The sequence below is a fragment of the Lepidothrix coronata genome, unplaced genomic scaffold (assembly GCF_001604755.1).
Source record: "Lepidothrix coronata isolate B3197 unplaced genomic scaffold, Lepidothrix_coronata-1.0 Scaffold5, whole genome shotgun sequence".
In the NCBI taxonomy this organism is placed as follows: Eukaryota; Metazoa; Chordata; class Aves; order Passeriformes; family Pipridae; genus Lepidothrix; species Lepidothrix coronata.
In genome coordinates, this window is record NW_016690185.1 from 2,490,445 (window position 1) to 2,517,737 (window position 27,293).

At 37.3% G+C, this 27,293-nt stretch overlaps 1 protein-coding gene across 2 annotated transcripts in view; it reads right to left on the reverse strand.

The window, feature by feature from the left end:
* The window catches only part of REV3L (REV3 like, DNA directed polymerase zeta catalytic subunit), a 125,992-nt gene that overhangs the window by 69,794 nt on the left and 28,905 nt on the right, over positions 1 to 27,293 (reverse strand). For both annotated transcript variants that reach the window (XM_017827716.1, XM_017827721.1), the window contains exons 2-4: positions 8,779 to 8,968; positions 6,006 to 6,080; positions 4,417 to 4,577 (exon numbers count right to left, since the gene is read on the reverse strand). In XM_017827716.1, coding sequence (XP_017683205.1) covers positions 4,417 to 4,577; positions 6,006 to 6,080; positions 8,779 to 8,968 — 426 coding nt within the window. The remainder of the gene's footprint in view (positions 1 to 4,416; positions 4,578 to 6,005; positions 6,081 to 8,778; positions 8,969 to 27,293) is intronic.

Genomic DNA, 27,293 nt, shown 5'->3' on the forward strand with positions numbered 1-27,293 from the left:
GGAACTAAATTTACCTTTCAGCCACAGCAAACACTTTTACATTTGTTAAAGATACACTAACTAAACAACTCAGTTCTCAGAGGTCTTCATTAAGTAAATATTTATTAGAACATGTATTTTTATTCTATAAATTTCATAATACTCTTGCCAATGTGGACTAGCGGGGATAGGGATATGTCATATAGCAAAAAGCCCTGAGTACCACGATTACTACGGAAGCAACTGGCAAATACCACGCCAAAACACCTTAGAAGCTACAAACAGAAGCAAGCAGGCTTAATTAAATACGTTCCAGACCAAGCTTACTGCACCCAGACTAGTTCCTGCAAACCCTGCCTCCGCATCAGACTCTTAAGTGCACTGACATGGTACACAGACACTAAACACACATGGGATATGTGGCACTCAAGTGTGGTGAAGAGACACGCCTGTGCTTATGCAGGAACTAACTCACATTTCAGCCACACCAGCACTGTTAACATCTAATGCACTGTGATGCTTAAGCAGGTGATTCCAGGAAGACAACACAACGTATCTGATCCCATTTGCACAGATTCAGCTCAAACCTAGCATAGCTTCACGTCTGTGCTATTCCAAAGTGATGATTTGTCCCTAGGCAGAGCTGGTCCAGGAAGAAACACAGCCATGTTTTTATTGTGTGGCACATCAGCTAATTCTCCCTATTAAGATGCAAGCTTACTAGGTATAGAAATGTCTCTTGTTATTTTTCATCTGCAACTTGATTATTCTGAGTTGACAAAACAGGGCTAAATAGTTCTATATTTTAAAGGAAAATACATCCCACAGCAGTTGTGCAAGTTTATAGGCCAACTGACGAAATATATACTATTATTTTTCAAATTTATATGTATTTCAAATACCACACCAGAGCAGTTTTAGTGCATTATTCTCTTTCTTCCCCATGAACCCTATTTTCGTATACTTCTAAAAATCAAGTCACAAATTCCTGTATCAGTTTGTTTCTTCAGTAGAGTTACTCATAGGGATAGAGATTTAAGGATACTCAATATTCCCCTTTTCTTGATATAAAGATCTTTAAAGACAGTAGGAGTACCACAGACATGGTATTTGTTCTCAGACAACTGCAAGAGAAGTGTAGGGAACAGAACAAAGGACTCTATGTAACCCTTGCTGATCTCACCAAAGCTTTTGATACTGTGAGCAGAAAAGGTCTGTGGCAGATTTTGGAACGTTTAGGATGTCCCCCCAAGTTCCTTAAAATGATCACCTTACTTCATGAGGATCAGCACGGCCAAGTCAGATATGGCGATGCACTTTCTGAGCCCTTTCAAATAACCAACAGTGTGAAACAAGGTTGCGTTTTTTTTCAGCGTGATGCTTCAAAGGGCCACAGCAGACCTCGACGAAGAAAATGGTACCTACATCCGATATTGTACCGATGGAAGCCTATTTAACCTAAGGCAACTGAAGGCCCACACCAAGACCTTAAACCATCTTGTCCGGGAGCTGCTTTATGCTGATTACGCCACCCTTGTTGCCCACACAGAAGCAGCTCTATAGCGTTTAACATCCTGCTTTGCAGAGGCTGCTGAGCTTTTTGGGCTGGAAGTCAGCTTGAAGAAGACAGAAGTTTTCTATCAACCTGCACCTCGGGAAGTCTTCCATCATCCCCATACCACCATTGGCGAATCATAGCTCAAATCACTCCAGCAGTTTAATTACCTAGAAAGCATCATCTCCTCAGACGGTAAGACTGACGAAGAGGCTAGCAAAGGCCATAAAAGAGTTTGGCGAAATAAACACCTGAAGAAAAGTACAAAGATCAGTGTTTACAGAGCCATTGTACTGTCTACTCTTTTATATGGGTCCGAATCATGGGTCATCTACTGCCACTACCTGCGACTTCCAGCAACGCTGCCTCCGTACAATCCTAAACATCCACTGGTCAGATTATGTGACTAATACGTCTGTTCTTGAACAAGCAGCAGTCACAAGTATTGAGGCCATTTGCTGAGAACGCAGCTGCGTTGGGCAGGACAAGTCTCAAGGATGAAGGACCGCCGCCTCCCTAAGATCTTGCTTTATGGTGAACTTGCCACCGGCTGCCACAAGAGAGAAGGCCCGAAGAGGAGATACAAGGACTCCCTGAAACAACATCTCAGCCTTGGCCATACTGATCAACATAACTGGTCTACTCTGGCCTCCAATTGGGAGGTCTGGAGACACACCATCTATAACGCTGCTGCTTCTTTTGAGAACGCACACAGGATCACTCTTGAGGAGAAAAGACAACGTAGAAAGAACCGTGTCTTGTCAATACCACCTAAGGAGTCTTTCTGCTGTGCCTTTTGCAACTGGACTTGTCGCATTGGCCTTTTTAGCCACCAGTGCACTTGTAGCAAATGTGGGTAGAGTCCTTCCCAAATCTTCGTTTGCAAAGCCTAGCCATGAGTGGCATGTGGTGCATGAACGAACTTGCAGCCTTCATCACTGTCCATAAAGACAAGGACTTGAGAAAATGAACTCCTGCATCTTCTGGATACAGGCTGATGAAGGCAGAATATTCCTGCTACCAACAAATTTGCCTGCTGGCCTCTCTCAGCCTTCAAAATAGTCTACTTATCTCAGTGAGAAAAACAGGCTCCTGAGGCTGCTTACTTATATTCACAAACAGATCTATTACTGAATTTTCTACTACTTGCCAGACCAAATTTTAGATCATCATCTGCAAGGGAAGTAAAATAAGTGTTTGCTGCACATCTTAGGCAAAGGCTTTTACTGCTGTCTAAAAAACGATGTTTGGCCTGGTCTGCATAACACAACTATACTTGACTGAAATGAATGCATACTCCCAAGACACAGATGCTGTGGAACAGGCAAGTAAGTGTGTCAGTTGTAAGCAGAGGTTGTGCCTTGTACACCTGTCCAACAGGTCTGAGCTTAGAAAGGGTTGCTGTACAAGGACAGCAGTGCCTCTGTAAGGCTGTACCAGGGACAAAACATTTGTTGCTCAGCTGCTGTGCCAGGAGCAGTAGATAGTGATCCTGTGCCTGTCCAGCAGACCGAGGCTGGCTACTTATGGATGTGTGATGTGGAGCCATGCAGAGCAGTATGAATGTTGCTAGGAGCACTGCAGCCATTATCTGATCAAGCCAGACAAGGTTGTCATTTTCTTCCCTTTATCCCATTGCGTTCTTCCCTACAAGAATAGTTGAAGTCCACTGGTCTCAGCCCATGCTCCTCTTTCACCCTCTTGTTCCCATTCAAGATTTAGGTCTCTCATCCTTAAATAAATGATGAAGGAGAATAAAAATAGCCTATGTCCTTAATCTATCATCTGAAAGAGAGGAAAAATAGCTATAGAAAAAGAATGGAAACAACTATTTGATATAATCACATTGAATGTTTCCAGATGGCTGCTTTGGACACTTGGAAGACAAAAGGTACCTAACTATACTTCCTCAGGACTGAAAATCCTGAAGATGCTCTTGTCCATGGCTGACCTTTTGTCTTCCTACAATTCTGACACCAGCAAAAAGTGTGGCCTATTGGTGTGCATGAAGAGTATTTTCCTTTAAATGAGAATTAATTATAAAACTCCATGCATTAGTCTACTGCTGTAATAATGAAACAAAATTAAAGTCAGTACGATTATTGCTTAGCATTTTTACAGGAAGATACTTTACCATTCTTTTCAACTTCCGCATTAGCTGTAAGAACAGCTATGATCTAAACAATGCTTATTTTATTAAATTTAAAGTATGAAAGACATGGTTTTCCTGCTGTTGTCTCCTTTATAATGAAGCATTTAGATAACATTAGGGACATTCTTACCAAACTTAATTTTTGTGTCAGTGTGTACATTCAAAATGCCAAACTACTTTTTTAAAATACTTCCTTTGCTCAGATGTTAATACTTCAAATTTCACCTTAGAGCAAACAGCCTTAGCACAAACACAAGCACTTTGATTAAAAACATTGCTTGTCATCAGAGCATAATGATTAGCCATAATTTTGCACAGACACTACTGCAGCAAAAAAAAATAATTTGGACTGACATAAGGATCAGAAACAAACATAAAAAAATTAAGCAACAGTATTAGTATGCTATCTTCCATGTCAATTCTTCAACCAAATAACAACAATTCTTAATCTTCTAACTTGAAAAGAGGTATGGTCACAGCTGCACTGCTGACCAAACATGTGTTTCTCCTTATTTCAGGAAGCAGGCTCTTCCTCAATCCCACACACAGGGACAAAAAGGAAAAATGATACACAGGGACTTTGTTTTCACACAGAAAGCAAACTTTAGGGAAACAACACTATACACATTCAGCCAAACTACAGCAAAAGTCCGACAGCAAGTGACATTTTGTTCAAAATGGTAGCTTTTAGCCTTCAAAACAATTTGGTCTTAAGAAATAAACACCTTACTTTTTCTCCTTGCCTTTCTGAATTTGACAGCAGCCAGGTTTATTAAATTCATTCCATATAAGTTGTAGTCTATGAAGAGTTGAAGGAGGTAGGGAATATGGGCTTCATGAGGCTGGTAAGATTTGTTCATTATGGCTCCACCTTGCAGAAGCTCACAAACTCTAAAATTAAAGATAAATTAGGACATAAACAAAAAATTATTCCAGAACAACAATAATGACACTTTATTTTATCAAAATATAAAAGACTTTTTAAATTTTGCCTTAGTTGTATTTGTAACTTAAGAACTGTGTTTTCATGCTAAGAGATGCACAAAAATGATCTCTGCTAATATAGATAGAATATTTGGGTGTTAGTTACAAAGGAGCCTTGAATCCTTCAGCCTAAAAAGCATAAAACTCTCTGAAAAAAACCATCCTGCACTGTTCCTGCAACTGATCCAAAGCCACTGTAGGCCATGGAAACCTTTTCCACAAAGTAACTGTGGCAGATGTGTGCATACACACCAGTAATAACTTCAAAAGTCTTTCCAGTTCTCCTTGACAAGTATATGATGACATCCTGCTTGGTTTTAAAGCTACATACTGTACACTCAGAAACAGTATTTTAACTACTCCCTAGAAGCATGACAAATCCTCTCTTTTAAACAGCTACACATTAAAAAATAACTGCAAGTATTTGGATTAATTATGAATTGGTGTGATAAGTTTATCTCAAACTAATAGTATATATCTACAAATCAAAGAAAAGCACTAAGCATTTCAAAATGCAACAAACTGGGATTAAAAATAAAGTTTTCTACAACAAAAAATAAAGGAATAATTTAAGTGAATTGTCAGTGTTTATCTGGATAAGAGCAATTCATCACAAGAAGCTCCAAATTTAAAAACTGTCATCTCAGCTATACATATAGATTACATTAAGACAGAAATCTTAAATCATGCAAAATTCCACTAGCCTAGAAGAAAAATTAGACAATCCTATCTTATGATCATGTATTAGACCTTTTAAAAAAAGTTCCAGTGGGTACTAGGGGTTTCAGTTTATGCTTGAGAAATAATTCCTCCTTATTTGTTCCTGAATGTACTGTAACTACTGTGATAGTAAGACTGAGATCGATGGTGCTTTCATTTAACAGAACACTATTGAGAAACAGAGAAACTGTCTAATAACAAAAGCTATTCAGTTTTCCAAATGTATCTTAAATTTAATAATTGTCGCTGGAATCATAAACCTTTTAAGAAGTATCCAAATTTACTTCATAATATATGAAAGATGGCTACACAGTTTTCCTCAAGAGTTGCAGAAAAGGTAACCGGATGCAAATTTCTCCAAGTGTTCAAGAATTACAGTTAACACAAGACAACTAAAGGCAAGCATGTTTTGGTCTTGCTTTCCTAACATGCTACTGCTTTAAAAAGGTTACTGATGTGTTTAAAATTAGCAATGTCTAAAGTGTCTTGAAATCTTGGGACAATAATTCTGTAACTTTTATTTCGTTAAGCTATTGGTGAATCTTGTTTCAAAACTAACTTTTTAATTCAAGATATAAGGAAATCAGACACAACTTTGTATCTCCACATCTTTACCTTTTTACCATTGCAGGATTGTAAAGATAAATCTTCATAAACTGTCTCTCCTTTTCATGGTAACCATAAAAAGGCCTGGAGAGAAAAAAATAAAAGCAAGAAGCTAGCTAGTTATGCTGTGGCATTTATTCAAACACATTTTACTATAAAGAGTATTAAATTCCAGGGGGCAAAAATTAGAAGATAAACCAGAGAATGAAAATTTCCACATCAGGCCAAAGGGGAACATTATGATTCTGTATAAGGATAAAAAGAATAGGGGCTATACATACAAAAATATATAAAAAAATTAGAAGGCACTTATGGCTTAACATTGTTTTTAACTTTCCCCACATGAAAACACACTGATGGCACACCATCATAATAGTACTTTTAAGAAGATGGACTGCTTCAAAAACAGCCTTCACACTTTCTGACACATGTTGCAACAAAGTCCTTAAGGACATTAATCCTGCAGATCAGGTGTAAATGAGTAAATACCAGTTGTATAACATAAATAACTGAACAATGCAAATGGCTTAGGAGAGTGAATAGCTGCCCATTTTCAGTGATTACTAATCACCTCGTGCACTAAATGAGGCATGAATCCTGAAGAAAACAGGATTTGAGAATGCAATTAAAGAATACACAGAACAATGAATATGTCAAGACTAAACTGAGGTTGAACAGGCAACATTAATTCTGGTATAACTTGACTGAATTACTGACTTTTCAGCATCTAGAATTCTAATTTAATCTAACATGCTTGTAAAACAGCACGTTAAGGAAACAGGCCATAATTCAATGTGTTGGGTGAATGCAAGAAGTCAACAGTTTGCAGTAATCACAACCAAAGTCAACAGAAATTCAGGAAAGCATAAATTTACTTGTTACCTCTACAAACAAAATAAAATGTCTTCATCAAAAATATTATTTCAAAAAATTTTAAAGCGGACGGTTACCTGCTAAGTCAAATGAAATGAAGTTCAGCAGTAAGAGGGATTTCAGCCCTAAATAAAACACAAACTCAACAGAACCTCACAACTACTGCTACCTTTAATATGGTTAAACATGCATGCACGCATTTAGTATGGCCAAAAGCTAGACTGAACTGATAAAAAAATTTGTTTCTGATGTTAAAACCGAGCTACATTGAAAAAACAAATTTAAAGCTGCTAAGCTGAAAAGGAGATCCTATCTTGGATATGATTCATTCTTTCTCTTACAGAGATAGTATAAACCTAATGACAGGTTATATACATTAAGCTATAATGGCTCATCCTCACATTGACATTGCAGCAAGGAGGACAAAATTTACAACACTTTCAAGGTTAGCTATGAACACCTTATTTAACTTCACAACAGACAAGGAAATTAATGCAACAAAAATTTTATATTAAACTTACAGAGGTTTAACAAACACTTTTAACACAAAACAAATCTTTCTGCTAATGCAGAAGGTCTCCAAGATAGGCTTCTTATCACAGAGATACTATATCTCTGAGCAGAATTTGTCTCAGGTGAGAACAGATCTGTGTCACTACATAAACATGTCTATCTACCCAGGTAAAGATGAAGATACATTTCAGTTAGGCTCTTACACAAGCAAAATACCTGAAACACTCTTTCCTATGCTGCTTTGAAGCAATGAGCATCTGACTTTCAGTAATGGCTGTTTTGAAGCTCTAAGACAAGGGAGGTAAAAAACAGGTAGCTCTCCTAATTTCTACCTGTTATTTTCTCATTGATTCAAGTAAAGATTGTCTTCAACAGTTTACTCTGCCCAGCTTTCACTGTTGAGATGAACAACTATACTACCATTTACATAGTTCCCACAAAAAGAACAAAATTAAGGAATTTGGGGGGGTTACCTTACCTGTTACTGTAAAAATAGTGGAAAGTTCTGATTGAAAATAAAAACTCCTTATTGCAGCCACTTTACTACCAATATCTAGAAGCCACTAAAACTGGCTGGGACCAGAAATATTATCTTCCGACTCTTAACAATTAGAAAAAACATATTTCAGAAGTGCAAGAAAAAAAATAAGATAATGCAGCACAGTACTGAAAATTAGCATTAACATTGCTTTGAAGATGAAAAATTGCATGCATGTATACTACTTGTGTTCCCCCAAGACAGTTTCCTATTATTTGCTATGATTTGACATATTTTTTCAGCCCTTGATTATGCAAGATACATAAAAATTAACTAAGAGAATCCTTAAAATGTTAAAGGTCAATAATAGCATGTAGTTCCAGCAGCAGCAGAAGCTATACCACATAAAACACAACAGTCAGCCTGGTATATAAAGAAATGAATGTTTAAGAGCCTCCACTTCATGGCCTGTACTGCTGGAAGAATCAGATGCATAAACATGACCTGAACTGTGGAGGCCATTTTAGATAAAAAAACAAAAGGAGACCTAGAGTCAGTCTTCTGCAAGGCATGCCTGGTCTTGGGGAACCTAGAATAATCCAGAAAGGTAGAAAATTGTGGCTGGAAAGTACTAGTGCAACAGCAGAGCTAAAACCAACAGATTTGGAAAAATTATAGACACTAGGATACAAATTTAGGTAAAAAAGGTTGCGTCAAGTGGTTTTTTTGGGGAAAACCTGTTGACTATGTTAAAGCAAGTGAGAAAAGTTACTTAAAGTTGTACAAGCCTGTATACATGAGGAGAAAGAAAAAGGAGTGGCACTGCAGTCACCCAAGTGCAAAGTAAGTGCTTCAATGTAGTACAACTGCAAAACATTTCAAAACAAATAACCAAAAATCCTAACAGGTCATACTTACATTCCAGATACTAATGACACTTTGAAAACATGCTGAACAGTAGAAGATGGATTGCCTAAAGCCACATTAAGGGCTCTGTCAATGCTGAATGCCACTTGACGAAGATGGTATTCTGGATGCTGTCCAAAACCATCATATGGTATATAGAGGTAAGGAAAGATACCATGTAAGTGGAGACAAGTCTTCTGACCTGAAAATAAAAGGGTAAACATTTATTTTCTAACGACTACAACTTTTTCTTCTTTTAAGGAGTCACCAAATTTGAATTTTTTCATGTTGGTTTCAGGTTCCGCAGATAGGATAAATTTATGAAACAAATGCAGCATATTTCAAACAAAAGGTATCAGTGTAGAGCAGTTCTCACATTTGATTAGTTGACAAAAACAACACAGAACAGATGTGGTTACATGGCATACATAGGATTACACCTGTGTAATAGCAGAATTCACTACTAATTATTTTTTTTGTAGTCACAACACAACACATTCCGAAGAATAATTTTGCATACTGAGTCAGTGTTGGACAGTTAATGGTTTTTCAGCTTTGTGAAAATTTTTCAGTATCAAAGCTCTTCCCATTCTTCACTGGGATGAGCACACAACCTCCAAGAAATTAAAAAGAACGTCCTGAGCACCTAGGAGGCCATTTAATATTCTAGTTACTAAGGCATAAGTTGGAAAAAAACCAGGTGATTTTCAACTTCTAAAATCTGTGGATCCCTGAGAGGTTTCTACTGTATACGCAGATCTCTAGACTTCTAATACCACACTTAGTTCTCAGCATTAGCTTCCACAAGCCTGCAGTAACAGCAGAATGAAAGAACACACCATGAAAACCTTTGTGCCAGACCACAGCCTGAGCTTCTCATTCAGACAAGGCAGTACAGTGATGCAGACTGGGATCTCCCAAACCTGCCATATCTTTTTTTTATTGGAGGGGTGAGAGGAGGGCTAGTCTCAACTGCAATGCATGTTCTCTGTTCTCTTAGCACAATACAACAGAGCAGGCGTTCACTGCTGAAACAAACATGAGATCCTGCTCACAACCTTTTCAGTCCCAAAGATCATTCATGACTTTTCACCGGCCAGTGAAAAACTTCCACAGAAAAATACTATAAGCACATGTTGCTGATTAACCCATCACCACAATGATAGGCAGCACACATCAGTTTGCATCGTCTGGATGAACTCCCTGCACAAGGACAACAAAACAGGCTGTGCTTTCATCAGCCAGGAGATAAATGTTAAAAAGAGGCAGTACAACTTCACTGGTCCACAAGACCAACGAAAAGACTTCCAGAAGTCCACTCTTTCAAACTGAGATTATTGCTCAGCAGGTGGACCTTGCCTGAAGTAGTTATACTCATTCATACCCACATCAGTGCACCAGTGGGCACCCAGTGAAGACAGCTCTAGATCCATTAAAGCGCAGGTAGAACAGAGCTTCAGTCTCAGGACCGCCTGCAAACCTTTTACACCTGTGAAAAGCATGCCTCCAAATACCAATAACAGCATAGCCTTTTTTTTTAACTGGGGATTAGATTTATTGCTCCTCAAATAATGTCTAGAAGTGAAAAAAATGCTCAAAGGATGGTACTACAAGTCCATTTTAACGGTGAATTTTATTCTTCTTGCAAGTCAACTCCATCAAGCCTCTTCATCAGTGTTGAAATACAACCTATATAAGCATTCATAATGTTGAGGTCATCATCTAGGAATTCTGTTCATGTCTTTAAAGTATCTCAGGAAAAGAAATTCTTATTTATGTATCATGTTTTTCAAATAATAATACACTAAGAAAAAGGAGAAACTAAAGACAGAGACACTATGAACTAAAGGTTTGTTTGGGGTGTTTTTTTAATGGAAAAAAATAAAGCATAGTAAAAGCTTTATATCCCAAGAAACTTCTGCCCCCCTAAGGCAGAAAAAGTAATTTATTAGTAGCATGTGAACTGCAAGAGGACTGATTTGTGGAGTGGTACCAAACCATTTATTTTCTGTACCAAGTCACTAACAAATCTGAGTGTTTACTCCTGGTTGTACTTAAGATTGATTTTGAAATAAAGGCTTCCCCCATCCAAATATAATTAAAGTTCTACAGTTTCTCTATTCAAGTTTGGTTTGTTTGTTTGTTTTTGGAAAGGGTTTGAGGTTGGTGGGTTTTTGTATTTTTGTTGTTGAGTTGGAAGGGGAGCGGGTTGTTGGTTGTGGTGGGGTTTTTTTACTGTATCCCAGGATCAGATTCAGGGAGAAATTCAAACTCATTCATATATATAATTTGTCTGAATGCCCACCGAAGCTTTTAAAAAACAAGTGAACAAACCAACTCACCCCAAGCTAAAACTGATATTGGAGCTACAGACTACGAATTCCCAGCAAATAGAGAGGTCTATCCCTCCCCGTGAATTTTATAAATTCAGGTGTTTTCTACCTATAGCCTGTCAGTCACAATCAGTTATGCACTTACACTTCTTTTTGCACTAACAGCTATAAACTCCTGCTCCTTTTGATACTTTAAAAAATACCTTTAATGGTTGCTCAAGTATTTTGAGTTATAGTTAATCTACGTCCCCCTAGAACACAAAATTGCAAAGCACTAGAATAAAAAGAACAGTGAGACAGCCAAATTTACTATACCTAAATTAAGGTTCCTTTCAAGTTAAGCAGCTATTTAACAGTTCCTGCTGAACTGAAAATATAATCTTATTGCTGAATTAAAAAAAAGGACACATACAAAGAATGTTTCCTTCTCTTTCCTTCTGTCCCCTTCCCCTGCACTCCCCTTTATGTGCAAAAATCCCATGAAAAACACAATATAGCTTGAAATTGAGTAAAGAGTCAAATTACCACTTAACTCCAGGGAAATCTTACAGAACATATACAGTGAGCCGCTCTTCATTTTTGATTCTGCCAAGAAAGCAAACAAGTTACCGCTGATGTAAGACTACTATGAGGCCAGTAGCTGTCAAGTTACATGGGTTTACACAGCTACTTACTTTGATCCTTGATAGTATTGACTTATTTACCATGATTTTTGGTTATACTGCTATTTTTACTTACACCCACATTACTACAAGTCGTACTCTGCTAGTATTAAGAACAGTCATTTATTTCCATCATTTAAGTAAAAGCATCAAAGTGCATCAAATGTCATGGTATTGAGTTTGAGGACAGACTCCAGTAACAGCAACCATGGTTTGCACTAAACCATTACAAATTCTAGTGAATTCTTTCCAATAGAGCCACAAGGACAAAACAGATCTACCCACTGAGGATTTCAGGCCGCAAAGACCCACCAATTTACATAAATTAAAAACTTGGTTTGGGAAAAGGTTAATGAGTTTTATGCTTTAACTATGTTCCTCTTAAATTCCTGCTTCTTTTCAGAGATATAGAGAAGCAAATTTGTACCACTAGAACAGCACCAACTGCTACAATGCCCACTTACAGTGACCAACAGAAGTTATTTTTTATCTATTCATCAGGTTCTTTACATCTGTAGAATCACTGGAAATGGTGCTGGACAGCAGATTCTGCATATGACTGCTCTCCTCAGAATTTCCAGATACAACACCGGGTGACAGATGGGACAGGCCGCTAAAACGTTTTGTTCTGTGGTCTCATCATGGACCAATTGTGCCTGTTCATCAAAATCATTCTGTACACAAATGGCACACATGATGTCTCTATTGAGAAATGAACATAATGTGCGCATTAAATGTGGTGGGCTAGTGGTGAATACAGGTTAGCAGCCAGGACGAGGATGCTGACCCAACAGTTTCTCTGGCCTACACTCTCTAGAAGAATGAGGTCTGCACTGCCTGATTGATCTGCAGGTCACAGATCAAGCATTCCAGTACAACTCAAGGGAACTGCTAAGTAAACGTACGGAAATCTAGAAGTAAAGCTGAAGTTTAATCATGAGTCTTTGTAAGGCACTGAATGAAGCAGTAAATGAAGGAACACAAAAAACGCTGCTGTAACATAGAATAAAAAGGAAATACACAAAACCTTGAGATATCACAAGATACTCCACTAGGAAACTGGCTATTTTCTCTGAAAAGAAGACACTGCGAATGAAACATCAATATAGATGAATAGTCATAATAATAATGAATCAATACTTCAAAAATAATATAAATGCAATATTTCATACATTATAGAAAGTGAGCCCACCCCCCAAACACATACTTAGAAAAGCAAGTGGCATAAATATTACTGAAGTATTAAAATATAGCATTTCGTGGACTTGAAATCCATGAGAGAGAGATTAAGAAAGAGTCTGGTATTTTTTCTGGAAGAGGATTGCCACATATATGACTATTAGGAGCACATACCAAGCAAAATTCTTGAGTTACTCTATAATTTATAATATTACAAGAAAAATCTGTAGCAACCCTAAGACAGAAAACTTCAATATTATCAGAAGAGAACTAGAACCAGTACAATAAAGAAATGCAAAGATGCTCAACAACTACTTAGTAAGATATAGGATGTCTTCTCATGTCTTCTGACCACCAAAATGCTCAGCCACACATGATGATTTGGTACAGATAAAACTGAGATGCAATCTACACAGAATCACAGAATGGTTGAGACTGGAACGGACCTCTGAAACTCATCCTGTCCAGCCTCTTGCCCAAACTTATGAACACCTAATTTCACGGTACAGTAAGCTGGAGAACCTGAGGATTATTATTCAAGTGTCCTCAGAGAAGTGCTATTTCATAATTTGAAAACATTGACTTTGATTTTAACTTCTAAAAACTTCTTTCCACTGGGATCAAATTGGATGAATTTCTGTACAAAAGAAAAATGTGAAAATTACTAATAAGGGAACTTACTGTATTCTCCAGTTCAGGAACAAAGTCTACGAACAAGACACATGGAGCACTTCAGGAGTCATCACAGCTAGCACATGGAAATCTGTATATACATTCAAGGAGAAGATGGAAATCCATCTGTTCTAGATGGAATTCCACACAGACATGACTACCTGCTGGCTCATATTCCATCAAGGGGAGAGCTCCTGCAGACACTGCCTCCATTTATCTCCTCCAAAAGACTTATCTCATGTCTGAACAGAGCATGTGGATCACAGAAGGCAATCAGGTTGATCAAGCATGATTTACCTTGAGTGAATCCATTCTGACTACTCTACTATTTCTAATAATAAATGAGAGCATGTCCTACAGTTGTGATACAGTTTTACTAACTTCTCATAAATGACACTCAAAGTCATTTATTTAACTCCTATCCTGTAATTCTTAATTTAGGAACCGACTACAGAACCCTTGCAAGCTGAACTTAATAGTGGAAACATTTTGAATAGACATCATCTCCTTTAATATTTAGAAAACAAAAACTAAATCTAGATAAATATGACTTCAGAAAACAGTTAAATGGTTGTCTACATGCAGATATATTTTGCTGTGTTATTTCTGCTATAGAACAAGCTGATTCCATTATAAGAAACTAAGCAGAGCCATGGGGAACAACTACATGGAATGCAATCCTACATGTAAATGAACAACCAGTATTGTTGAAGCTGTCCCTAAAACTGTTATTTTAATTGCTGAACTGTGATCCATTTCTCCCAGACCATTGTAAAATACAATGGGGGTGGGGTAGGGTGTGTTAAAATGGAGAATGCAGCAGCACTTAAAAGCATTGCAAAAGCCCAAGATTTTAGGAAAATTCTGGCTGGGAATTAATAAAAAGATGCATAAGATGGAAGACAAAGGGCTTTTATACATTTGCCATCCATTAGAAGTACTTTAAGTGTAGTTTTGTTAAGTGGCAGGACTAATTAAAAATGGGCAATATTAGCAGAAGAAGACACACAAACACATCAAGGGTGCCACTACAGGATGCAGAAAAGGCTAGGCAGTTATAAGGGATTTCCTTCCTTTAACAGCAACAGTAAAGCAAAATCATTAGAAAGAAACAGACATGACACCACCATCTTAAAAAGACAATAGATATTTTCAAGTAACTTTTGAACTACCTAGATTCAAAAATATTTGAGAAACAAACTGTGAACTGTAATGCCTACAGAGATGAGAAAACCAACAATCCTGTTGGAAAAACAATTCTAAAAATGAAAATTCATAAATGGGATAGACATTAGAACTCAATTTCATAGTAATTTCTTCACACAATAAAAGGTACCATGTTGTAGGCACTCTCACCCTTTCTCCAGGAACAAGCTTTAGAGAGCAACATCAATTTGTAACAGGAGTACTTGATCTACCCTGCTAGGTAGATGCAACACGAACATCTTGTACACAGTTTAAGACAGTGCTTTTAAGTTTAATCTATGTCGCTCTCTGAGGTGGACTTGTCAAATCCCTGAGTACCACTCAGAAACGAGCTACTGAAAATAGACAGAACTCGATTCCTTTATGGTGATAATGCAGCCTATGAAACTATTGTCACCATTCTTTCCCTCTGACACAAAGCAAATGAATCACATACGTGGACAGACACCAGTAACGTAATGCTTTGATGAAGATAAACCCCTTTCCCAGCAAAACCTGGGAAGGTCTTTCCGTCTTACAACTCTTGCTATGTCATTCAAAAACATAAGAGTTTCATCTTTTAATGTCGCAAAGTTCTTCAGCAGTATATTACGTTAATGTAACTTCTTCGGTGATTAAATGAAACTCTCAACCTTTTCCCAGAGTCCTGAATCAAGTCAGCTTTTTTTCCAAGGGGTGAGAAGAAAGGGAGGACTACACTCACTGTAGTCTTGGATACTAGAGAATACTGGATGTCAGAGAAACAAGAATAATGAAATAAGGTCTTGCAGCAGCAAGGTATTCTCAAAACAAAATCAAGAACAGAGCACAAAGACTTTATTTCATATATAATATTAGATATTTGTGTGAAAGTTTTCAGTTTTTCCCTAGGATTGAGAAAACACATTTCAGTAACACCTGTAAATGGGACAAATTTTTTTTTTCTTACGTTTGTTGGAATCCAAATGGAGGGTTTAGTTATTTTTAATTCTTTAGTCAGTAACTGTTCATGTAATACCTCTACTCTTATGAAGATAAAAAATAAAAAAAGAAAAAAAGAAAGCTCATCCACAAAGAAAACGAGGGCCTTTGACTCATTAAAATTAGACTGTTCCTTACCCTTGATGCAGAGATCCTTAGAGAGGGAAAAGAGCTGAGTTTTCTGTTTGTAATTTAAAATCAAAAATCTCTATATAACTAGGTGCATATTGATGTAATATCTTGAACTATGGGGAGAAACAAAGGTAAGAGAAAAGCAGATCTCTGGGCAGTATCTAGATTCGAGCAAGAAGTCCACAAGCTTCCTTGAATTCATTATCTTCCAAAAGACAAATTGCTCTCAGGTTCTCTAGCAAAAATGTCAGGTCCCAAGGTCCAGATGCCTGAGAACCTTGGAACGACTGTTTCTACTGCTCCAAGGTTTAAAGATAATAGCTGAGGTAACACTTATGTAGACATCTGAAACACTGATTTTTACAATGGGCATTACTGTTGATGGAAAGTATCAATTGTAAGTTCCAAAACCAAGGCTATTATCTGTGTCTTACTGAGAACATTTAACATATATTTTTTATTCTAATATGTAAAAGAAGCTCTGTTATTTCTTCCCACATAAGTAACGAGCAAACCTCAAGAAAAAAAGCATAAAAATTGAAACAGGTTATTTAATACATCAACTCAGTGAAGATATTCTGATGATCTTCACAAAACTACCTCCTCCTGCCTTGAAATGAGAAGGATGGACCTTTTGGAATTCCTGTTGTGATATTAGAAAACAATCTCAGAAATACTACTGATGAATCTAACCATTTATAGGATGCAAAGGTACACAATCAGAAAGCAACAGCTATTACCTACTGTTATCCACAAGCAAAAATAACTGAAATATAACTCATGAAATTTATTGTTACACAGTACAACTGGAAGCAGGAAAATCCAAAGATGCAGAAGATAATTTAAAAGTACAAGTCTCCAGAAATAATAGAGACTAAAGAAGCTAAGCACCTCAAAGAGCAAGGATGAGCTATATACAAACCCTTCTTCATTAGATGATGACTTGTGAGTTGCAAGAAATAGCAACAACATTTTCTTCTTTTCTTAAGACACGCAAGGCAAGGTTAGGTATTCACTTATTAAGCATCCATCGCTAAAATGAACCACATACAAAATGTTATTCTTGCTTCCACTATTGACAGATTGCTCATGTAAGCAGCTGGACAGTATTAGCAGCTCTTTCTAAAATGAGTGTCAAAAATCACTATGAAGCCAGCTAAAATGAACTAAAAGACATAAAGGAGGCAAATGCAGCTGGTCTGAGCCACAGATTCTAGCAATCATACTGGGCTTCTGGCATTCACAGGCTGGTAACACAGGCAAGCTGCTATTCCAGTAAGAAAAGCTACTACATGAAAGCAACAGAGGCAAAGTATGTTTGACCACACTGACCAGAGCACAGTTGAATAGAAAAGAATGTATTTACTAGTCCCAGGTAAATTAATGAGGTGTACTTTACCACATCCTGTAAAAGATGAAAAAACAAGTCAGTAGTAAAGAGGGGGAGCAGAGTAGTCAGACAGCATTTGGTTTCCATTTCTCTCAACTTTATTTCATTAAAGATTGATACTGCTACACAAGTTCTGTTACCTATCTTTTTGGTCTTTCTTGATGCAAGTAACACAAGCCACATGTAAATGGAAAATGGTGAATAGATATTCAAAGAAGAAAAGGTTCTGGTGGTTGGTAACTGAACTTGAACTTTCATCTCTGTATGAGGCTCATCTGCCTGTTTAAATACTGTGATGTGTGTGAATTGTTCCAGCCACAATTTGTCTCTTTTCCTGTGTCAGACAAAACCAACTGAAACATTTTTGTTCAACAGGTGTTTTCCTGTCAGCTACATAGGTAGTTAGAGAAAAAGCACCATAAATTATTGCCAAAAGTTTAGTTACTCTAAACTGCAGGCAAAAAAACCCTGACCTTGTGGTAAAGTTAACAGTGTTTTCATCAGTATTATCTTTCATAGACACTTTTCAGAAACATTTGCTATTTATAAATTCCCGAACAACACCAAGCTTGTGCAATCCCCCCAAAATTACACACTCTAGAGTGCGCACACTCTCGTGAGTCAGATCAGTTTACGTTAACAAGTAAATGACACCACATGGTTGTTTTCTCTTCCTCTATTCTTCAAACAGCACTAACTAATTCTGTGAATATTTCCTGGAATTTTTCTTTGCTTTTGTTTTTGCATTAAGATCTCCCACTTGTTGGTAAATGTCATTTCAGCCTACTTCTCTAGCTAATGAAAGTTAGAGGATGTGCTCCACGAATATGAGCACTGCTCTTAGGCTACCCATAAGCAAATTTGCAGCACTCAGTACTCCTTATCACACCCCCCCCCCTTTTATTTCATTACAGAAGTTCTTACCATCTTTTGTATGTTCTAGGCTTCCAATTTTTGGACAAGTAGCAACTTACTTACAAAATACTTCCTTACTATAGACACCTTTTAAATTTCTGTATAAGCTTTTGAAATGACTACATGGTGTGTGACAGTAATAGCAGGAGAAAAGAATCTCATGACCCAGAAAATAAACTGCGTTCTTAATATCTTACTAACTCTGTGTTCAAGGTTTATGTGGCAAGCGGTTGGCAGAGGGGGGGCTGCTGCGGGAAGAGGCCAGAGGCTACTTGGTATGGGACACAGTCAGATCCCACAGACACTGCAGAGAACAGCTGAGTTCTTCAGCCAAGCTGCGGACACTTCTGGGAAAACATATTTCACAAAGAGAACACCAAAGTAAGAGAAAAGTGGAGGAGGAAGATGGAACAGCAGATATCCCCATGGAAGAGCCCACATGGAAGCAGATATCCCCTGCAGCCTGTGGAGAATGTCACAGTGGAGCACAAGAATATTCCTGAAGGAACTGCAGCCTGTGGAGAGCCCACATCAGAGCTGAGGAAGAGGCAGAGAGATACCACTATGTACTGGCTGCAACCTCCCTGCCCCACTATGTACTGGTTGCAACCTCCCTGCCACTCTCCATGTGAGCTTGCACGGCAGGGGTAGGGTGTGTGGTCTGGGGAGTCTGGAGTGCAGAAATAGAGCTGAGCCTGGGGGGAGCGGGGAGGAAAGGTGTGCTGTTTTGAGTTTGCTTCTCACTACTTGAATCAATTTTAATTGGCAGTAAATTAGTTAATTCTCCCCACATAGAGTCTGTTTTGCCTGCAATGGTAATTGGTAAGCAATTTCCTTGTGGTTATCTCAACCTATTGTTTTAATGTTTCTGTTTTTCCTATTTTATCCCCCTGTATTACCAGACTGGGGTGGTAGGTTGCGGAAGGAAGCAGCTGGGTGGAAATTTTGCTGTTTGCCAAGTCTAACCTGGCAGGCACGGTCAACAGAAATGATCCTCTGGATTTCAGCCTCTAGAGCCCTACAAACTCTGCCAGAAGGTTTGAAAAAGGTAACAAAATAAAGGAAGTCTTAGTGTTAGTAGACTTCTACCTGCTACCTTGTGATCTCTAACTTCACCAGGAGACTTCGGAGGGTGTTACAGCTTTAAGTCTCTGCTTTAAACCTTTATTCAGAGTAGAAGTTCCAGCCTCCCTGTATTAACTTAATGAAAAACAACATACAGCCTCAATCACCAGAGTAATAAAACCTTTCAATGCAACATTAATATATTTAACCACAAGCTTTCCATAAATTAGTCCTATTACCATAGCTTACATTAAATGACATGGTATAAACACTGTCCATTTGTTGTATTAATATATAATTAAACAATGTGGGAGACAATATTACCCTTTACAACAAACCTACTTAAAAACATATTAGTGAAAGATATGCCTGTTCATGAGTTTTCCAAAACAGGTTATGCACGATGGTGCAGAATGTTCAAGACATTTCCAAGTGAGGGAGAAAGAGAAGCTACAGCAAGCAGATAGAGTGACAGAATGCTCTAATCCATTGCAGCTTTTTAAAAAAATGCTATCCATTGAGATTGCATATACCTCAAATTCTTATTCAAAGTTTTGCCTAAAGATTCTCATGACAGGATCCTTCAACCAGCTACACAAGGGAAATGATTTTCAGCTGGTAACAGCAGCCTTTGGTTTGCCATGAACCAATCCCCAGCCAAATTCAATTCTAGAGAGCCATTAGAGAGGGAGCAGCTCAACACAAGAGCTACAGAAACTGTATTCTTGAAGGCTGGTGGTCTGAATTCTGATTCACCTCACAGAATTGTAAATCCTGAGCAGTTCTATACTTCATATCACACACACACACAAAATCTTACCATCCTCTTTTCCTTCAGATAATTTTTAACTTCTTCACTCCCAATTTAGCAGTTGTTCAATAATTATACTTATATTCAGTAGTTACTCAGGATTAACTTGAAAGATATTGTGCAAGTGCAAAAACAACTGTTTTAAACAGTAGAAAAAACAGCAGCATTGGAAAAATAAAATTCAGATTACAGCATTTTTCAGTGGTTTTTTTTTTAATTGTTTTCCTTCACACTAAAAGAGCATGGTATGTGGAAATCACACTACAGTAATGTTATTTCTCTATTTTTATTTTGCCTGTCAATATATTAGATAGCCTCTTTGCTTGTCAAAACACATGGCAGGGTAAGAGTCATATACAAGGAAAAAAGTCCTTGAAACCAAAAGAAAATGAAACTAGCCCTTTTTAGACTTTATCTGCAGCATATCAAAAGAATCTGTATTTTAGTTTTTTGCTTTCTACTGCAAATATAGTCCTCAGGTCTCTGCCACACCCTCAGCTGTGGGTACTAACAAGCAGGGTTTTTTCTCCCCCACTCCAGGTAAACAAAGACCTTAGCATCCACTGAAGAAAACAGATGCTAAATACAGGCACAGCATCCGTCACTCTTCAAATGTGATCTTTTTATGCCTTCTTCCTTTAGATTTTACAAAATATGTAAATGAATGCTCTTTCAGTAATACAGCTGCTGTTGCTATTTTATTTTGCACATTTTGCAATACTATTAAGTATTGTACTTCCTATTTTGGTTTCTCTTGCAACATACTACTTTACTTCCTCGTCTTTAATTAGGCATCCATCCCCCTCTTTTCATCTTCTGTAACGTCTAGCATCTTGTGGCAGCACTTGAAGGGTTTCATGGCTATTTGCCTGCTTGAGCCTTTCTGCAAAGAATGCCCAGTCTTTGCAGCATTCTTATCTTAGGCTTGTTACAGTCATTAATTGATAACATACACACTGTTTTACCTCTTCACATGGTTAAAACTACAAAATCTTTTTCTGTCTTAGTGCTACAGCAAAAAAATTTAAACACCTGAGCACTTTACAGAAAGCATGTATCCAAAGACTGCTTGCTGTGTACAGATCATTTCATGTGGTTCTTGTATTTACTCAATAACCTTCACAGTGGCCGTAAAGACCTCGCAGACTGGATGCTTCACTTGCCAAAGCAAAGTACTTACAGCAATGTCTGCATTCTTTAAGAAATGTTTTCAAGTGTTACTCAGAAGTATCTGTCACAGATGTAGTGTCATCCAGTCCAGATACTCCTGTTTTACAAGGTCATGTCACTGGCTAATAAACTTTTAATGGCTGAAATTCTGTGTACAGAACAACTAATTACTGACTACCATTCTGTGCTGAAAACAAAAGCTCTCCCTCAAAAACAATCTAGTTTCACATATTAAGCTAATATCTCAAATGCTCTGAAGGACTAAATATCCATCTCTCCATTGCTCTGTTCAGATCTGAATTCTCTCCATCACCAGTTGTCCCTTTCCCCAAATCTATGACAACAGTGATACATAGGCAGTACCACAGAATCAATTAGGTTGGAAAAGACCTCTGAGATCATCAAGTCCAACCTATGACCAAACACCACCCTGTCAACTAGACCTCAGCACTAAGTGCCACATCCAGTTTTTCCTTAAACACCTCCAGGGACGGTGACTCCACCACCTCCCTGGGCAGCCCATTCCAATGTCCAATAACCCCTTCTGTGAAGAAATTCCTCCTAGTGTCCAATCCCATGATGCTGCTTGTATCTATGTCCTTTGTGACTGATACACTACAAGCTTTTCTTTAAAAATAAAAACAAAGTTTGAGCAATGAGGATTTCTTCTGTAGTTTTGTCTAATAGCATGAATAAAGTGTGCAGCAAGAGCAAAACAACTGCATTAAAATACATAGATTCCCTCTCTCTGGGTTCTCAGTAGCCCTACTGCTGGTATCCAGCAAGGGCAGAAAGAAAAAAAAAACCAAAACCAAACCCAACAACAACAACAAAACACCAACCCAAAAGACAAAACCTGAAGAGGGGGAAACAGAGAGATGAAGAAATGCAGAGTGGGGGTTGTGGGAGTGGAGGCAGAACATGGCCAACCTAGTCACTGAAATCTTAGCAAGTGCCAGAACAGTGTGCAATTAGTTAAGCCTTTGGCTCCTCACATATATTATTAAAGTGTATTTGTGCAACTGGTAGTGACTCTCTCACAAAACATCTTCACCTGATACAGAGGAAAGACCTGGAATCTGCAATAAGTCAGAACTACATGCTGAATTACTTACTTGCATAACGCGTATCTCATTTGTCACAGTAGTTTGAAATTTATGCCAATGAAGGAGGCACCAATGCATACAGAAACGTTCATCATCGAGGCAGATGAATATCATTCTAGTAAACAGACAGCATTCCCACCTTTCTGTTGGAATTTTTATTGTGATGCTGAGTAAGTCATATGTTAAAAAGGCAGAGGGAGCCTTTATTACACTGAAACACCTAAAATGGTTTAGAAAATGGCAAAATAATCCTATGCTTAATTAAAGCATTAAGCACTGTAAAGTTATAAAAACTTAAACCATAATACTTTCAGGTTAAAACCCCACGAAAGTTTAAAAAATTAAAATCTAATATTTTCACTTTGTAATCTCAGATCTTCATGTACAAGATACTATCCTTACCATAGCTCTGACTTGCAGATAACATCACAAAACATTATAAATACATTAATATTACAAGAAAAAAAACCCTCTCCATGTGAATGTTTTATTTGGATTAAGTTTTTGACTGTGGATAATAAAAAAGATTGCCCTCACTTGCCAAATAATTGGTTAAAAAGTTACTAAGCACCATATGCTAATTGTTATGGAAAATGAGAAAAAATAGCATTTTATCACATTATGGAAAATCATCCTAATGCTTTCACACAAGGGAAAAGATTTCTGCCATATCTTCACTCTTTTTAGTGACTGCAACCCTGGTGTTCTTTTAATAAAGAATTTATATGCAGCACTGATAAACAGGGACTGCAGAACTCCTACAGCGGATGAGGAAAAGAGATGGAAGGGAACTAGTTAAAATTTGGCAACTTTGAAGGTTGAATATGTCCCTGCTCATTGCAAGGGGGTTGGACTACATTATCTATAAAGGTCCTTTCCAAGCCAAATCATTTCATGGTTCTCTGAAGGCAAAAAAACCAATTGACCTGTAGATGCCACTTGACAGACCATGTTGATCTAGATCAAGATCTAAAGTCATCTGCTCCTTTTCACAGAACATAGAACGCAGACATAGAAGAACATGGACACAGAAGGACCAAAAGTCTGTATCAAAATTTTTTTTAGTATTTCCAAGGCTCTATAAGGCTGTATTTCTCCTCTGTTGCTTAGGTTTAGCTTGTATTTCAGGTTAAGCCTAAAATGATTTACTACACTTAGATAAACAATATAAAGAAGCAAGCCAGTTAACAATAAGACACTGAATAATGGAAAACTGAGATAGGTAAAAGGTAAATGTGTTCAAGATGAAAGCATCAATTTATTGAACTTCAAGGTTGCTGATAAGTCACAAAATTCCTACAGGAAACTGCAATATATTAACAGAACATACAGAACTAAGCAACAAGAAACGGTATCATAACACATATGCTTTGCCAGCATAAGAATAACATCAGCTCTTACATATCAGTATGAGAACAACTATCTACCAAACCTAAACTGATCGACATTTGACCTCAGCACAACTGACATCTATCACACTATTTAATGTTCTCAATCAAGATCAGGCCAGGTCAAAAAGAGCAAACCTGGTAAACAAATGACATTTGGTTCAGCTACTGCTGTATGCTGTCCTTTATGGTGAATACATATACTTTCTCATACAATTCAAGCTCTAAAAGAACAAGTGTACGAGTCACCTTGTGGCTGGAATGAATAATGTACTAGATTCCTTATGAACTTCTATCTAAAACCAGTTTTATGACAGTATTGCATGTTCAGCATTTGCACAAGTCAACTTCAGTAAGTGTATCCAAAGGTGAAATTATGAGTGCAGTTGGTTACAAATGCTTCATCTAAATTGCTAAAGATTTACTTCTCATACCAACACAGCAGAAGCTACATTATAGAGGTATATGAATGTATTTGAGTTAGAAGTAAAGTATTTGCTTAATGATTTTTTTTCCAAATTTAAATGTCAAATTTATTTAAATATTACCCATGAATTACTGCTGAAATACAAGCATGTTTTAACTTACTACACTCTAAAGTAAATTTTAAAAAATATATTTATTAAAGCATCATTTAAACCTAGTATATAGCAAACTGTCCATTTAGATCTTAGAGTTTTCAGATTACAGTGAATTGAATGGAAAACACTTCAAAGTTTGGATACTACTTCCATTTCTCCACTCATTTTTAACTTTAACAATACTTAGGAAGAAATGAAATAACACAGTTGTACAAATCCAAAGTATTACTCTGCTATATATGTTCCTCAGTTTTTAATTTTTGTCTTTCTAGTTCTCTAGGAAAGTCAAGGAAAAAAATCAAAATACGGCATAAGGAAAGCAAAAAACACAACCCCAAAATCAACTTTGTGTTCCAAGTGTTTCAATACAAAAATATCCTCCACGTGTTTATACAGAAAGAAGACATGACAGAAAGATCACTCTTTAGAAAAAGCCATTTGGCTGTACAGTAGAGACAAAATCAGACAAAAACTAAGCTGTCTAGGTCATCTGGTCTTGCTCCTGCTCTCCAAGACTCTGGACATTTGCACTAGGAAATGAGCAGGAACACTGACCTGGATAAAAAAATCACCCTGCAAAAATCAGCTTGCCAAGTTCACTATAACTGCACAACTTACTGTGCCAGCACACACAGATACAAAGCTGCACAGGGCAGTTGTGCACAGTTCTTGCTTCACACAGTATCAGTGTCAGCTAATGGACAGCATAAGTAGCATTCAAAATGATAACTTAATTGTTATCTACTTTAAAAGCAAAGGAAAACAACCCTGTACTATCACATTCTTACAAGTGGGAAGGAACAGCTGGTACACCCACACAGCTTTTACACTGTGTCCCTTCCATGATTTTACTAAAGAAAGATAAAAAGCAGTATTTCCTGAAAATACTACTTAACTAACTGCTATAACATATTTGAGCAAACAACATCTCTAGATTTTTCTTCCTTTTAAAGCAAGCTGGCCAGTCAGTATTTTACAATAGTTTCGGCAAACTAGACTGACAAACCAAGCAACTTCCAAAGACTAATTAAACAGAAAAGGATTTGTTCTACAATTTCAAGACTCTCTTATCACTTTTAAACCACATAAGATTACTTGAGTTTCATGTTTTGGTAATATCCCTTATAAATACAGATCTATATAATGAAAACAAATGTTCATGAAAGTTCTCAAAGAAATCATAGCAGAAGAAATTGGCTCAGCGTTGGAGATTCAAACATATCTGCATAAAGTTACTGTGTCAGAATTATGATTTATCAAAGCACTTTAAAAAGTGGAACAAAAGCAATCTAATTGTAATACACCCAATACAAGATTCAAGACACACCAACCACTATCTGTAGTTAGGCAAAAGAATGCAAATTTACTTAAACATCAAAAAAAAGTTAAGACTATTGTTAAGAAAGCTTTTAAGAAGTACTGATGATAGAAATCAACACCGTGGCCTGCCATGTGACCAGGTTTACATTTTTGCTCCAGAGAAGTTTGAGGTTAACCAACTAATAATTAACATCTGCACTCAACTGAAAGATATATAGCTCTAGGGATGTGTATTACAAAACAGGCTATTTTCTCAAGTACCTTTATTCTGGTTAAAAAAAAAGCTTAAAAGTCTAATTTGCAGCTCATTGCTTATAAAAAACTACGCAGACAAGCCCCCAGTGTACACTATAAACATGCATGAATATGAGTTTAATTTTTCTAATGGAAAAAACATCTAATAAAGGACTGTCTAACTTCAAATGGAGGTAATACAAAGTAATTTTTAGAACTTTCCTAGTCACAAGTTGACTATTTCAGCAAAAGTAGAATCATTGCAAACACAAGTAGACAAAGACAATTGATATTCATACGACAAAAATAATTGATAAAATTCCTCTTCATGTAGTTATCACACCATGTTCAAACAACATGATCTGTTCAGTTACCTGCCTGCACTTTTAGGGCCCATGCAGCCTGTCTATATGTGTGAGGCTCTTTATTTGCAGTTCCCTATCTTGACTCATTTCCCTATGTGTACTTCAATCCAAAACTTGTATCAGATACTTTGTGCTACCATTCACTACATGAAGATATTTCTGTACTGCAGTTCCCTGAAGGGGGAGAGAACAAAACCCAAATATTTTCATATGTTTAATTGTCAGAAGAACATGTTTACATGAATTTAACAGTGAAAAGACCCTAAGGACTCCTACCACTAACCTTTGACCGATGAGGAAAGAGGTGTTGAGAAAGAACCATAAAAAATAGTAGGAACAGCACAATCACCTCTACCAAGAAGCATATACATTCCTCTGCCTTTCTTAAGCAGAGGAGTGGTCAACGGGCACCACCTCCTAAAGTCTTCCTAGGAACACATTCTCCTTAAAGAATCGAAGCCACAGCAGTGTTAAACCAGAAACATCAAATGTAACTTACATTGAAAAGAAAATCGTGGTGATTCTATGCTATGAAGCTTTATGAGAAATACAATGCAGAGTGCTTGACAGTTTGCCACTGAAGTGTATGAAGTCCTCTCAACTAAGCCCATAGCTGGACTGCCCAGAAAGCTGTGATGTTCTGGCAAATACTTTTTTCCTTTATTAGTTCTCCCTTTAAAAACTGGGTTTCAACCAGGACAACATTCACTCAAGCTGGAGTGTATATTTGTGAAGGACGTAAATGAATAATACTGAATTCAGTGAATATTCAGTGATGGACATCAACCTTCAGCAAATGAAGCCCATTGTCTAGAATAGGCTCAGTCCTTCTGTGATTGCTGAGGGTACTGGAGTAAATATGACAATGTCAGCGGCTTCTTGTACAACAATCATCTCTCCAATTCCACTTGAAAATTCTCCAGTGATTCATTCTGACTTGTATTTTACCAAGATGTGTTGAGGAAAGTATGACTGAGTAAGAAACCTCTAATGGGACTGGAAGGGATGAGGTTTTTTCAGAAGGGTCCGACTATTTGG